The sequence below is a fragment of the Aulonocara stuartgranti genome (assembly GCF_965226115.1).
Source record: "Aulonocara stuartgranti genome assembly, chromosome: 18".
Taxonomy (NCBI): Eukaryota; Metazoa; Chordata; class Actinopteri; order Cichliformes; family Cichlidae; genus Aulonocara; species Aulonocara stuartgranti.
Window position 1 is genome coordinate 23904739 of NC_138954.1, and position 16156 is coordinate 23920894.

Sequence of the window (16156 nt, forward strand, 5' to 3'; positions counted from 1 at the left end):
TTAGACAAATGCAAATAGGTTTGTGTTGCCACAGTTTCTTAATATGCCCTAAAAGTACATTTCAAGAATAAATTGGTTTTAGTTTTGATTTAGAGAGTTGCAGAAAGAACACTTTAAATGCATGCTAAATGAAAAAAATGGTAAACCTTATTTACCAAGGTTTAAAAAAACAAAAACAAAAACCTGTTCCCATGCCTTACAGTCGCCCGAGCAGACAGTCACCACAACAAGTCACCAAATGCTTTCCATTTGCAGGAAGTGCTGTCCCGTTCTTTTTACATCACCCAAGCTGTGACATCAGGCCGTCGACTTTCACTGGCAACACCGTAGCCCAGAAGAGAAAGGCGAGTTGAGATGAGGGTAAACTCCTTCAGATCAGCTGTCTCAGATGTTGATCTTGACCCGGCTGTCAGTTCTCGGAGGATCACTGTGGATGAAGCACATTAACAGTAAGCCTGACAAGGATGTAGAAGGTGGTGCTCTGGAAATTAAAGCTGACACCTTGGAGCTACTAAGGTTTGCTTCCAGGTATAAGCTGCTGATCGAGAGGTCTGCTACGTGCGGCTGCGGTTTAGTGCAGATGTGTGTTTGCGCGGTTAGCAAACTCAGTGTTGTGTTACAAGTGTAAGAAAAATAAATATCAGTTTAATTACATGAGGTAGCCACAATGTGAAATCAGACTACATGCCTTGCATCACATCTTGGTTATGGATTTACTGCAAAATGCAAGAAGTTTTCTTTCCCACTGTCGCCCTTGGTCATCTGATTCTTGGGGTTTTGCATGTACAGCATCTTGAGGTGACTGTTGAGGTTTGTGGCTGTGTAAATAAAACTGAATTGCATTGAACATAACAGAGATAAAGTGCACACAGATATTGGTTTCAATCAGTTTTATTGGCTCTTTATGGCCCCAAATCTTTCTCTTAAAAAAAACCAGAACATAAATTACAAACAGCATATATAGATAGATAGATATATACATTTATCAGGTGATTTTTTTTACAACATTTAAATAAGGAAAAAAAACATCTACAGTAGCTCTCAAGTCTTAAGGACACAGATAATATCACTGGACAACAGTAACAGTTATAGTTATGAAAACAGTCCTTCAAATACTACTTACAAAAACTCGTCTTAAAAGTAGTCAATATGACTTATTATCAACAACATCTCCACAGGAAAATCAGAACAACTCAGTTAAGAATAGTTTTCGACTGATTCAAATTTGCAGGCAGAACGTGCAGTATGTGGTACAAAAGGCTGGAACAGTGTTTCTGCATCTAGTTTACGGTGAAGTACAACTTTACACAATGCTTCTGTCGTCATGTTCACGTAGAAAATGACTGTTTTAATTAAGTCTCCATTTGGTCTGCCCCATTGGGTTTAAAAGGCTTGCTTGATGCATGCTGCATGGTTTTTTTCTTTCCTTTTTATTAAAAATCTGACAGTCCTTGCTACATTCAAACTTATCAACAGACCGCATACACAGCTGACACCTCACATGTGATGAGGAGTCTGGACTTGTTGGAAAAGCTTCTTTGCTTACAGCTCACTGGACAGGCTGGGACACGCTGTGATGGGACGTCCTGTTGACTGGGAGCACCAGCTTCAAACCAGCAGAAAGAAACTGCGCAATGCTACGACATATTAATTTTTTTTTTAAATTCCATTGCACGTTTTAGCTTTGTCTCTTCTGTGGCCATCAATGCCGGGAAGGAATCTGCTCATCTTCTCTGGAGAACAGTCCTGATTTTGAGGGCTGTAGCTCTCAGATTAAGTCCCTAAAGGGAGATAACCAAGGAAGTGGCAAGCTCTACCTCATCAACCAATAGTTCTGCTTCTTACAACCCTTCTTGTTTTTGCCTCGTCTGGTTTTTTATGATTTGCTCTCGATTGCAGCGGGAGCAATCATCATCATACTGGATTTCAAAGGGTAGTAACGGCCTCTCCAAGTCTTCCAGAAGATGCCTTGCTTTCTCTGGTGCCGCTGCTTGGGAGGAGGACTCTGGAAATATCTGCCATTCAAGTTGGAGCGCCCACAGTTACTGAACCACCAACCACCTAGAAAAAACAGGACGATATTAGGTTAGTTGATGCGTTTTTACTGGACTCTATGTGAGCCACATCACGAGTTAATATCTGAAGGATGTTCATCATTGTATCTTACCAGAGAGGTGCTTGGCACAGTTGGTGTCACTTTTCTGGTCATTGTCCTGGTCATGGGTGGAAAAAGGCAGACCAGAGGCGGTGTCAGTGGCCAGGGAGCTCTCGAGGTCACTGAAAGTGCCACCCTTCTGAATCTGGAGGGAATATTTGGTTTCCTGTCCGCCCAGTTGGAACGGGAGACGGACGGTTGCAAGGTCATCCACCCAGTCAGAGAGCTTGATGTTGAGGATGTAGCTGCCATCTTTGGCAATAGAGTAAATCTTCTCTAAACCTAACCAGAACTCTCCTGGAGAGGAAGGAAAGAAGAGGAGTTTGAGCTCTGTTTGCATGTGGTCCATTTCAGGTTTAAGTGCTAAAATGTTTTTGGAGGGTATTTCTGTCCACTGATGCAACGTTACTAAAAGGCAGATAACCTGTCTGAACACTGTACCAATCAGCCAGTGAAATAAAATTCAAAAGCATTTACCATTCAGGCTGCCGAAGCCTTTCTCGTAGGCATCCCACAGCTGGTCAAAGTCCACTGAACCATCTTGGCGCCTCTGAATCACTGTCCATCCGCCGTCTGGATAGAAAAACAGAGAAAGAATGATCAGAACATATTCCATCTGATGAAACAGCAGGTTCAAAATCTAAAGGAGTTTTGCTCCACGTACCAGCTGTCATCTCACAGAAGACTTCAAAGGGCTCTGAGTTTGCTGGCTGGATGGTGTACACCCCACTGGTGGTCTCTCCTCTCATGAACAGCTCGTGACAGTCCGATGCCGTCTCTGGAAAAAGAACAAAGAAGAAGGAAAAAAAGTTAAAACTTGGACTGTATCACGGATGCCTTTTTCCCTGGATGTGCTTTAGACATGCTGCCTTTTTAGTCCAACCGCTGTGTTCAGATTTCGCCCCAGCTCCCTCAAATGTTTTTATTTTGGTTATCCTACCCAGCTTTCAGAAATAGGTCATTCACAGTTAGTGAATCTTTCAGTAATGGGCTGCTGCACACTTCGAGTAGAGTGTTTTCAAATAAGACTATATCTCCAGGGGAAAGAAAAATAAAAGCTTATCACTATGTCTGGAGATATGAGTGTGTTCCTGATAAAAACAAAAAACAAAAACTTTGACCTAGCTTTAGCAGGACTGTTGTAAACATGACCTTTCTCCCAGTTCCCAGGCAGCCTGCCCTCTTTAAGTGCTGGGCTGTGCAACCTATAGAGTTACATACTCCTATCCTTTACATTCCTCTACAAACCCCCCGCCCTCTCGCTCGTGCATCCGACCCCCTTCCTCCCCCTTGGCTTGTCACACCTCCCTCACGTGCACAGCAGCCGCTTGGTGACGAAGATGTGCATGGCTGCTGCATGCATGGGGAATGATCACAGCGTGGTGTAGGGATGAGGGGGGCTGTTATTGTATGCACGTGCCAGAGCTGGCACGTGCTTTAATAAGGGATGAGGCTAATTGCACCCCTGGCATAATCCTTTTTTAGTAAGGATGACATCATGTAGTGCAGTTTAATATCCTGCCAAAGCCTCGTCACAATTTACTGTGCATATATATAGATTTAAATTTGGTTGTTCTAGTTGTTTCAGTGAAAGCTCATCAGCTGATCACACAGTAGCAAAATCTGTTTGTGTGAGGTGACCTTTTCTTCTTTAGAGAAATGAACTCTTGTTGTGGTGACTGTCTGCTCAGGGGTCAAGGGTTCTCCTGAACTTTAGCACATTTCTAATTCATTATAATTGGAAATAAGGAGGAGATGGGGTGGCTGGGAGGTGCACAGGGATGGGGGAGGAGAGGACGACCAAAGGGAAAGGAGGCTCAGGAGGAGGAATGCCTGTTTGATTGTTGTAGGGCAAAGGTTGCTCATTCTTCAGGGATGTAAAAATGTTTGTTTAACAGAAAAAGGTGGGACATCTTGGAAATGGGGAGGAGGTGAGTGTCTTCAAAACAACATACGATATCTGTACAAAGTTCAGAGATAAATTTAGCTTGCCTTTCCCCTTTGTTTTCCTTTATTATTATTATTATTTTTATTTTAGTTAAGACCCAAGGTGAGAAATCTGAACATGAGTCCAAGAAAACCTTGTTGCCCTTTCCCTCCTCCACAGCGCAGAAATGATCTGCGCCTAATCCTGGCATGCTGTCTGACCCTGACTGAATTCTCCCAGAGACCAGCAAACTTTCCCCCAGTTGAAACCTTTCCAGAATAACTCTCCCCCATCCCTGAATCCTGCAGATGTCAGAGCTTTATGGTGTAATTGTGATTTCAATGACCGAACTCTAATGTTACCTCAGCCACATTCACCTTTCACCTAGTTCACACACATGGCTATTACAACCCGAGAATTCAGTTTGAATATATCATTTTCCATTTGTATTCATTCATAATTACTGCAATTATTCCATATGTGCAGATTTCAGCGTTATTTAAAACTAAAAAGGAATAAAATGAGATCTATATCTAATCTGATAGAAAGCTCAGAGTTTCTTATCGCTTCCCCATTTGTTCAGCATCCAGTCCAGTCTGGATGAAACCAGTCATTCATGCTGGTTCAGTCACAGCAGCTGTTTGGCGTGCCTGCAGTCTGAGAGCCTTTCATAATTACTGTAAACCACAGTATCAGAGGTGCTGACTAAACACCTTACTAATTTCCCGTACAACTCCTGCAGCGATATTCCAGCAACTTCCTGTTGCTATTGTGATTAAAATCCCTCAAATGTACGATAGACTCAGCTTACAATTAAACAAACAAACAAACAAAAAACCCCAAATCTATACTTTATATTTTAAATATGTTGTACACGTGACTGTGTTAACCCTCTCAGGCTCAAATTAAGTTTTTTGTTGCTAATGCACAACCAAGTCCTGCAGTGCTACTTCTGAGTAAAAGAAACTCATAAAATATGTATGTGGGGTGATCAGGTTGTTAGTTCTTAACTGTTGCAAATCTGCAACGTCTGCCTGGAGAGGGTTAATGCTATATCGTATTTAACGAGTAATACTAATATTTCAGTCGCTCTCAGGGATTGCACCTGTTGGTATTTTTGGCGTCACGCTGAGCTGATAAGCTTGTCCCGAATTAATTAGTTTCCTTGATTTTAATTGCTAGTGATTTAAGCTTCTTTGTGGCCTTACTAGACAGATGGTCTGTTACATTTGGCGTCAGATTTTGTAGAGTCGACTTAAGACAGTGTCAAGGGGGGGATTTTGGACGCTTTTTGGCTTTACTTACCGGCCGGCGAGTCGCGCTGCTCCGCGACACCACCCTCGGATTTGCTGCTCCGCTGGGAGGCTTTCTGTCTTGACTGCTGGATCTGAAAAAGGTTGCAAATCAGTGATGAGACAAAAAAAATGACAAAATAATAATAATAATAATAACGATAAAGATGTTTAAAGAATTTTTTGTGCAAGCAGTGTGCGTAAATGTGGCGCCTGCTTACTTCACTCTGCAGGGTCCTGATGCGCACGTTCTGTTTGTCAAGCTTATACTGCTGAAGGCTGATGCGCTCCATCAGATCATCAATTCGTCTGTTCTGGGCCTCCAGCATGAGCTGACAGAAAAATATGACACAGGTGCAACAATATTAATTATTATATCATTTTTATTCGACGACGTGTTTGTGCGTAAAATAAATCCATCGCTCAAAGGAGGTCCTCCAGTTAACACCGCAAATAGGGTACCCGTAAGTTTCAAACTGTTGCTTGAAACTTGTTATTTTATCCTACAATGACAAGCCAATAGTGTGTAGGTGTAGTTATGTAACCCATTCGCCGCTCGGGATTTTCCAGCTCACCATACAAAGCTCTCCGACTCACACAATGCTTTGTAAACGAAGCTTTGCTAAGAAAGCAAAACTTTCATGAGCCCCTTCAGTGTCTGTGCTGCAAAATGCAACGGAACGGAAAATTCTTGCATCTGATGCTGGCAGAGCCTTTTTATCCGGCAGCTCTGTCTGCACGTACTGCACGTTTATCCGCGCCTGCAGTAGTAACCTTCCACTCCGGCTTACCACCACCCGCTGCTTACGCTCTGTTTAATTTTATTTAGGACCACTGAGTGTTCAGACACCCCCCACCCCACACACACACAGACACACACACCTTGTAATCCTTGGATGCTGTAAATCCACTGACTTGATAACCAGTGCAAAATCCCTTTGTACTTTGAGGGGCCTACATGGAAGTATCTTAACTCTAAGAAAAATGGTTTGCACACAGTGGAAAAGCTTCATTTCAGATAATTTCCCTCCCAGACTAACTTTCATTCAACTTATCCAACATAGTTCTAATGATCATCATTAACCTACACACATAATCTTACCTGGATGTTGTGAGCATCACTGCTGTTCTTGGCACCAGCATTCATGTCAGACATCCCTCCATTTCCCTGCAACATGCCGTCCACCTTCTCCTCCAGGCGGCTGAGTCTTTCACTCATTGTCCTTCTCTCCTGCTGCATCTCCTCTGCCTTATCCCTCAGCTCGGCTGTGACATTCAGCACCTGCCCCTCTCTGTCTTCCAGTCCCTGGGCCCGAGCTTTCAAAAGCTCCCCCTCTGCTTGTAGCCTCTGGCTTTCCTTCCCCAGTTCGCTCACAGTGCGATTGAAGACTTTCAGTTTGCTTGACAGGTCCCTCATCTGGATTTTAGTTTTGTCCACATGCTCCTTCAGCCCCTGGCCCAGTTGCAGGAGGCCGTGGGCAAGGACGTTAACATCATCCCATGCTGCATACTGGACACGCTTCTCCTTGGTAGCACCACCAGAGCTTGAGGCTCTTTTCCTCTCCACTGGGAAACTTGTGGCCATGAGCACCACCAGGCAGAGAGTCAGAGTTGCCAGTGTTGTCTTCATTTCTGCCGTTTTACTAAACTTCTGAAATACGTCTGTAAACTGTGCACAGAATTGTGCAGTGTCCTGCCTTCTCTTCTCGAATTGGATCTGATAGTTCAGGTTCCTGGATAAACAAGCTCAGTGCTGCTATTATATAGTTTCTCAGCCGTCAAGTCAAAGCTGTGAGCCGCCTGCTATTGGCCAGCTGAGGAGAAGGAGGCGTGCAGTCACTCTCAGGTTTCTGTCCCTCCTCCACCTCTCTGTTAACTCTTCCTGTCAGAGGCTGACGCCAGAAATGATAAAGTGGTGTTCATCTCTGTGCGCTGGGAGACAGGACAGTTGTGTACCCTTCTATGATTTGTAATAGTAGTATAGTCTGATCATTATGATTGTAATATGATTATGAGTACATGAACAGTTGACAATGATATCAGAAGCCAGATAAAAGGTTATATTCTTTGATGAACAATGTGGTTCTGTGTTTGGTGAGTTTGTGCTGGATAAAGATGAAGCACAGACCTTTACTGAGCTTCTTCATTGTGTCCTTAGTTCATGCTGACAGTGAAATAGCTGAACTTCTTTTATTCATCATTTAAAATCAAGCCAGCATTCAATTTTCTGTGTTCTTCTGTACTCGCTTGTATTATTTAGTTCATGTGCCTCATGCTGTTTTTATTTTAGCAGATAGCAAGCTGTGAAAATGTCAGAGTCAAAATGTTACAGCTGTGATTCAAATTAAAAATACGAGAGAAGGTGCACGATGACCACAAATCTATCCATACCTGAATTCTAAATTAATCTCTCTTCACAGTAAACTTTGAAATATTTAAAATTCATACCACTGAAATGAAACCCATTAATCTGAAACGAGCGTCTTTAGCTGAATATTTTTATTCATTAATGGATTTATTGTTGAGCAACTTACATTTTTCATTAAATGTCAGAAAACAGTGAAACCGCACGTTTGTCCACTGAAATCTTAAATTATCTTTTGTGTTAAACACTAAAAAAAACCTCACAATCACCCAGTTTCCAAAAATATAAATAATCTTCAATTATTCATCTTGGAGACTTTGGGACAAAGAAATTAAAATGAAAAAAATTGCTTTAAAAATACCAAGAATGGGTAAAGATAAAATTAAATAGCTATTAAATTTCTCCTCTGACATCCTATTGGGGAAAAGTCAGTCCAGAGAAATGGCTATTTAGTCTTTATCTGGATTTTTCTTTATCATAACTCCTTGGATAATACAAGGAATGTGTGTCATCGGAAGAGGAACATTCGTATTATTTGGCCTGAGGTTCTCCATAGTAAAGATCTGCTGCTGCTCAGAAGCCTTGAGCACTGTGAGAATTAGGGGAAAGTTCACACGGCACAGAGAATGTCAATATTACGGGTTCTAGGTTTTTTTTTTTTAAACAACCTCTATTGGCAACCCTACGTGATCTGGGGGGAGACCACAAATGAAGGTCCTGGTTAACCCTCTCCTGTCTGCAGACCAGACTAAGTAGGTGAAAGGTGACTCAGAGACTGCTGACAGTGCTGGGATGGGGAAACTCAGCACCCTCATTCATGGACTGGAATGCAACAAACATTCATTATTTTCCCCCCAAAGCCTCAGCAGGGTAGGGGTTTCCACTGAAAGCCCTCAGTGCTCCGGTTAAAAATAGGCTTTTCTTGTTCAGTTTTATGCCCTTCATGTAATAGGAGCGCTGAGGTCAACCCACACACATTTACCTTTGTTTCTCAAACTGACGCACTGCAGGGATGATTCATATCCTCTCAGTTACAGTAGAGCAGGATTATCACTGAACGTAAACATCTTCTGTATATTTACTGAATTTATCTTTTTTTTACAGTTTAATGAAAGGCCAAGTGGTTGTAGAGCAGGGACAAGCAGGATTACTGCATAACAAAAAACAGACTCGATTCATCCAACAATTCCTGTAATGAACCCGATGACTGTCTGGTTTACGTGTGTCATGATGGTACACGCTGATTACCCACCAGCCTTTACGCAGTCCTTCAGGACAATACAGAACTTGGGAGGGATGTGAGCTACAGTAAGGATTACTTTTTACCTGTAAAGATTGCTAAATATTCCATCTGTCATGTGTGGAAAAAAACAAGCTGTTTGAATGTGTCTGTTGAAGGAGACCTTGACATGCAGCACACTGGACCGTTTCAGACTGTCTAGAAGAAATGTTGTCTTTCAGATATTTAGATTTCATCAGGGGTAGAAGTAGTCAGATGCTTTACTCAAGTACACACAAGTATTTTCACAAACTGTGCTCATTACCCACAGCAAAGCCGTCTCTTCTGTTCTATATCATTTAATTATGTGATTTATAGCATGCTGCAGGTACACTATTAACATTAAGCTGCATTTTAATGTTTACATCTATTGACATGCTGCTGGAAACTTTAATCAGTGCCAGTGTTATTATATTTTACAAGATCATATGTGTAGAGTTTTAATGTATACGACAAATGGTAACTGCGATCCAAAAAGTGTAAAGTGAAAAGTACACGATCTATCAAAATGTAATGGACTTACGACACAAAGTAGCTACTGGAATTACTCAAAGTATGTACAAGTACCCCAGAGCTTAGTATTCGAGTAAAAACAAGAATAAAATCAGCTCAAACATGAAGATCTGAGGAGCAGACAGTTTATATATTTACCCCAGAACAGACTAAACCCATTGATTACAAAAACTGTTGTTATCATTTTTTAAAAATTTGTTTAATGCCATGGATGTTAAACAGTGTGGGAATCAGTCTCCCCCGTTTCCTCCGAGCGAGTGTGTGTCCCTGCTCATCACCGCATCCACACCTCACTGCCACAGCTGCTTATTCAATTTCCCAAAATGGCCGCTCCCATCTCTGGCCGGCATGCTGACCTTTTACCCAGATTCCAAACACAGAACATCTGTAAATCCTAGTGCAGCCCCCCCTTCACCCCCACAGACATGGTTGTGCACGAGGGAATGGAAAATGGGAAGAATGAAAGAAGAAAAAAAAGAAAAGCAGGTGCTGGAGGCAGTAAACCGATTCTCATGGGCTGGCTGTTTCACGAGGTTTTTGGGTGATTTACATCACAGTTTTTTCCACTTGTCTTTGCTGGAAATTCACATCCAAAAAGATTTAAATGAATAAAACAAAAATAAAAATGAAAAACTGAAGAAAAACCCAGAGGAAAGAAAACAATTGAAGCTTCTTCTTTCATGTCCCAGTTTGAAGAGATGATAAATATATGATCACACAAGGCAGGCTCAAACACATCCATCACACACATCATGAGATATTCATGAGGAGCAGGAAAGCAGTGACCTTTCGAGCCGACTGCACAGCCGGCGAATGGAGCTCATGACTGCTCTGTGATTGCCTCAGTGAAGATGGATTAAGGATGCAACTCTAGACGAATAGGCCTGCATACAACAGGACTGGTCATCGATAAAAGGCTGGTTTTATTTATTTATTTATTTTTAATAATAGGGGTGACATCAGAATTATATATATAGCTTTTACTTAAACTCAATTTTAACTATTGAATATAGCACCAAATCACAACAACAGTTGCCTCAAGCCACTTTATATTATAAGGCAAAGACCCTACAATAATACAGTTTTACTCCTGGTGTATTAGTTTTTTTTATTTAAAGGAACGGTAACATGAAAGGTGGCCCTCATAGTCATGGAACATGAACTATAAGAGATCCATAGCCACAGCTAATTAAACATTTATTCAAATTTACAGTTATAAATCAGACCGGTGTGTCTGACACTACAGCAAAAAGTGGACATTTTAAAAATATACATCTTTGAAGACATTTATTTAAGCAGAGATATACTCAGGCACCATCCAGATGTAGAGGGGAACTAGCTAGAACCAGTTTTCCAGCTCCTGTCCTCCAAATAAATGCCAAAGAAAATGCACTTCTGCCTCCCAGTGGCCAGAAGCGAGAGCATACCCTGCCTACTTGCTCAACTTTGACTTGTACTCATCTGTCTACAAGGAGGGGTGATGGCGGTGGTGGGTCTTCAGTGCCTGCTCTACTGCTTTCGCCTTAAGCACTGCATACTGAATGCGACGCAGCATCGAGCGAATCAAAACCTGCCAGTTTCTTTTAAGCCTCCAGCTGTCCTGAAACACGAGGTGTGACTTGTTTCACCTCCAGCTGGGTTCATTGGGTACATAGAAGAAGCGGATACAGGGGGATAATAGAAATAAACAGTTCAATACATGGACCTGTTTACATATTGCATGTTCCAAGAGAATCCTTCAGTGTCCACACACTAAATGCCAGATTTTATGCCTGTTTGTGAACTTTAACAACCTGCTTAACCGAACTGTGATTTCTCAGTTCTTTAGTAAAATCATGGAGCCATTTTTCTGTTTGAGTTCAAAACATTTGGGACAAAAAACAAGTTATGTAAGGTAACAGAATGAATAATTACTATTGCTCTTTTTGTGCAGCTGACAAAACACACAGTCTACTGTGTGTCTATATAATTATTCGTTCTTGCAGAGCACACAGACAAACACCTTTTACAAGTCACCTCACCTCAGGCGCACATGCACAGACATGCTGCAGGATACAAAAGAACATGGTGCTTCTGCTCGACTGACAGCTTTGGATATTTTAACTTCTCCGATTGGACATATAAGGAACACATGCAGACAGATGCTGGATGCTTTTCCCTCAGTGTTTTTATTTTTATTTTTTTATTGCTTATGGACTAAATGAGTAACCCAGATGCAGGAAGCAGAAAAGTACAGAATGTAGCCCACACATTTTCCATTTTGGAAAATTTAGATATGTATAGACTGTGGCTGAGAACAGCAGCTGTCTTCCCATCATACAATTTTTTTTCTTTTGATGGTGCCGGAGATCCACAGTGTTTTACACACTTTTGGGGTTAAACCAAGTACACTGAGCAAACTAATGCTATCTATTTAAGACTTTGAATAGTAATAGAGTCGTCCTCAGGCTAAATTCTGTTAGACTATGCAGAGAAATGTAATATCAGGACAGTTGGGTGACAGATTGCACCAAGAATTTGAGTCAATTCTGCAGCGTGATGTGTTTTTTTTCCTCCCTTCTGGCCACAAAATCCAGAGTTACACAACAGCTATAAAAGCACAGCACCAAGATGAACTGCTGGGATGGTTACTAATGAAAGCAACCAGAGAAGCCATTGAGAGAACAGCCCAAAAGCTGCTTTTTCACATCTGTGCAACGCTAACTGGTCCCAGCAATTCAATTCAATTCAATTCAATTTATATAGCACCAAATCACAACAATAGTCACCTCAAGGTATTTATATTGTAAGGTAAAGACGCTACAATAATACAGAAACCACAATAATAAGACGACCCACTATGAGCGAGCACTTGGTGACAGTGGGAAGGAAGAACTTTCTTTTCTGGAAGAAAGCCCTGGTATGCCACGTCTTGGAATGATACTGCCTAAGTTAAGCATATATATGTAAATAGAATTCGTCCTAGCGTTGAACCCTGTGGTACTTCATAATTAACCTTTACTTAGGAATGACTGCCACTTATTTTCTTTCTTTAAAAAAAAGAAGACAAAATTCTCAATATTGAAAATAACTAGTGTACTTCCAAAAATGTAAATCTAACGCCCGCCTAGCTCTGCACAAATAGACAACCAAAAAATATTCTCCTCACAGCAACTCTAAACATTTACAGGGATCATGGTGTATCTTTTTTAATCAGAACAAAAGTGTTTAAATAAGGAAGACCTGCCCCATGTTTGAGGTCAGGTAACAGTCTCTGAGGCTGTAACTCTCTCATTTATTAAAGCACAGATTTTATGTGGAGTGAGATCAAAAACCTAATCAGTTCATTTCTATATATTCCTTTAACAGTGTGTACATACCAAGGAATATACAAGATGCTCTGAAAATATAAGCCACGGGAGAACAAAAAGAGTTTACGTGAATTCCTAACTAAATGCTGCAGCTGGAAATAAATAGAAACACATATCTATATTGGCTTGGGATTGTGCAGAAATGAGGCTGCGGGCTTTGAATGATCTCTCCAGAACCCGTCTTTTACATTTTATGGACTTAAACCGCAAATCTCTGTGGCTGTTTAGTCTCCTTGGGGTTTCAGAGGATGCAGCTTTGTTCCTTGTTTGTCCCCAAAATGAGCCCCTTGGTGTGTACCCCAGTTACCGAGCCTGATTCCCATGAACTAATCGGCCTCTTATGAAACATTCACGCACGCACACTGAGTTCACCACGGCGTAAGAAGCACTTTGGGTCACAGGGTGTAGGTCGCTAATCACAATGATACTAATTCACTTCTCAATTAATTCTAATCAACAAGAGTGGAGGTGGAAGAGACTCTTGAACTGAAGTGGGATCTGACTGTGAATGAGGCTTTTTGTGGGATAGCTGAGGGTACTGGCAGACAACCTCCCCAGCGTTAAGCAGCTGGTGGTTTGCAGAAGAAAGAGAAGGAAAGTAGGCTTGTGTTACAGAGTGTTATTGCTAAATAGTGGAGGCTCTGACCCATGAGTGTGTCCGAGCAGATGTGCACTCTTTAGCACTGACATTTCTGCAGGAATCGTGCTCTTATGTCTCTTATTCCTGCTGCGAAAATGACAATACGCTAAATTTGTTTGCAGTGAAACCGCCCACCTCCTGTGAGAAGACAGTGTCTTTCTCAGGAAATGCACCACTTGAACCACTTCAAGATTTATAAGATTCCACATTGAGTGCATGACCTCTGACCATCTGCTGAATCCCCATTAAAACCCAGAGTGACTGCCTTGATCCGCGTTAATCCAAATCCAGAATCCTAATTGGAACTGTGGCACCAGAAAGCAGTTCAGGCCTTGCTTTTTTCCCTGTGTTTTCACAAGTAACGGTGCAAATCAGAGCTATTCTTCTCAGCAGTGCAGGAATGGAATTAAAAGAAGCAGTAATAATAATAATAATGCATAAACAACAGTTTTAGCCAGTATGTTATTTTGTGTGTTTTTTTCTTTATTGTGGTAAATAAAAATAATTTTGTTTTTTCACCTGGGCTGAAAGTTGGTACATAATCTTTTCTACACATAATAGAAGGAAGATCATTCACCTGAGTTCAGATAGACAGAGAGAGTAACATCCAATTGAAAATTTGGTTAAATTTTTTTGTTTTAAACTTGGATTTTAGCACGGCAACTTCCATTAAAGCGTGGGTGCTGGGTGTGTCAGCAGCTTGGGCATTTACAGCCATATTTTGATTTTCTGTGGCTCTACAAACCCATGTAATAAATGCAAAAATCTTTCAGGAATGTAATATAAACCCTAAATGCAACACCACTAGAACTTAACTCTTCAGTGACCTCTGTAAAGTTTTAGCATGTGCCATCGACTGCATATTGTGCGTGCATTCAAACTGTCATAATATGTCTCTTTCTGTATTTTAGAGAGCACATCTAACCCAGATAACATTTGTTTAAGCCCGCTGGCCACTGTGGTATGTACTGTACATGACGCTACAATAACAAGCAGTGATGAGCAGCATATTGATTCATTTCTTTACCTACAAGCTGTGATCCATATGAAGAAATATTACAGCGATGTGGAGAGTGAGTGCTTACTGAACCCGACTGTACTTTTAAATCCCCCAAAGTCATATAGCAGGGCCATAAGATGAGCCAGATCACATCACCCCACACAGACATTTTCACGTCTGGAATAATACATGATACCGTGCCAGTACTGAAGTTTTTCCAGCAGTTATGGAGCCAGAACACAAAGCCTTGTTGTTACAGTGTTTACTTAAAACCCTGTGCTACAGAGCTTCAAAACAGTGTTTTTTTTCATTACCGTCCCTCCACAACAGGCTTTTTATCAGACGCCAAGAATCTGACCCTGTATGTGAGCCCGTCACTTTCCCGTCTGTGCGAGCACCTGCTGTTGTGCGGCGAAGTGTGAGATATTTTGCATAAGTCATGCACACTGTGTGTGTGTGTGTGTGTGGGAGTGGGGGCTGCTTTATAAAATAAATAAATAAATGAGTGAATGTATTCTGTTTCTGACCTTCACACAAGGAAGCTGTCCCCCCCTCTTTGCACTTTAGCTTACATAAAAGCAAATCAAGCATGTCCAAACTGTGTTTTGTATTTTATCACCCAGCTGCCTTCTTGTGCTTATATATTTCTTTTTTCTGTGGCATGCTGTTCATGGTCACATGGTTATATGTGCATTTCTTTCTGTCTGTATTCAGAGTTATAGTTCAGGCAAGGTCTTACGTGTTATTTCAGAACGATGTACTGTTTGTTTTTTTTGTCCACAGTTGTGAATGAAAACCTGTGTGATTTTGCAAACTGATAAACTGATAAACAGAATCAGCATGTTCTGAGTGAAAGATGCACTGTGCATGCTTAAAAGTTTTTAATCTTTTTTTTTTTTTTTTTTTTAGCATTTCCCTCTTATAAAGATTCTCGTTGACACTGAATGTGAAAATCTGGCTAAGTGGACCAACCTCATTTTCCACAAATTAAAGGCAGGAAATAAGGATAACCGTTTCAAATGCAGAGTGTACTACAGTTCAGTAATCAGCAGGGATGGAGGGGAACAGGGAGGGTGCCAAAGAACTAGATACCAGCAGAGGGACTGAAAGAGAGGGGCAGGAAATGACTTCTAGTTACCTCTGGGGTTATTGTCTTCTGGGCCTATGTGTCCTATGGGCCCCATTTGTAAATTTCATGGCCTTGAACCAGGTCGTGGTTGGGTTCAGAGTGTGTACATCGGTGGCCTGTCTCTCCTTGTAGGTTCCATCACACCCCCTTTGGCCTTCCTGTTACCCTGCATGAGAAACAAAGCCCAAAGCCTTTAGCCAGGTTCCCTTATTTTCAGCGAGTCCCCTTCTAATATTTGTAAGAACGTTATCATGAAGGCATTCAAATAATACCTTTATACATACTATACTATTCTCAATGTATTTCTTGAGACCTTAAAGAACATACTGGTACAGAGGAAAGTATATGATGCTTTAAAAGAAGCCACAATAGCATTTGCTTTATTGATGGCTATATAACTAAGTACAAACAATTTAATAATGAACTATATGACTATAAACATTTTTACCTTTAGTTTGATACTTTTTGATGATACTAAAGTTGTATTTTGATCAAGCAGAATAGGA

At 41.2% G+C, this 16156-nt stretch overlaps 1 protein-coding gene across 1 annotated transcript; it reads right to left on the reverse strand.

Annotated features, from left to right (window-relative positions):
- Window positions 1-883: 883 nt before the first annotated feature.
- Window positions 884-7144, reverse strand: angptl4 (angiopoietin-like 4). The gene is made up of 7 exons (XM_082512411.1): window positions 6477-7144; window positions 5596-5706; window positions 5388-5469; window positions 2820-2933; window positions 2633-2728; window positions 2168-2452; window positions 884-2061 (listed from the first exon to the last, which is right to left on the reverse strand). Exons 1-7 carry the CDS (start codon window positions 7002-7004, stop codon window positions 1877-1879), a joined length of 1401 nt encoding a protein of 466 aa, XP_082368537.1. The 5' UTR covers window positions 7005-7144; the 3' UTR covers window positions 884-1876.
- Window positions 7145-16156: the final 9012 nt, after the last annotated feature.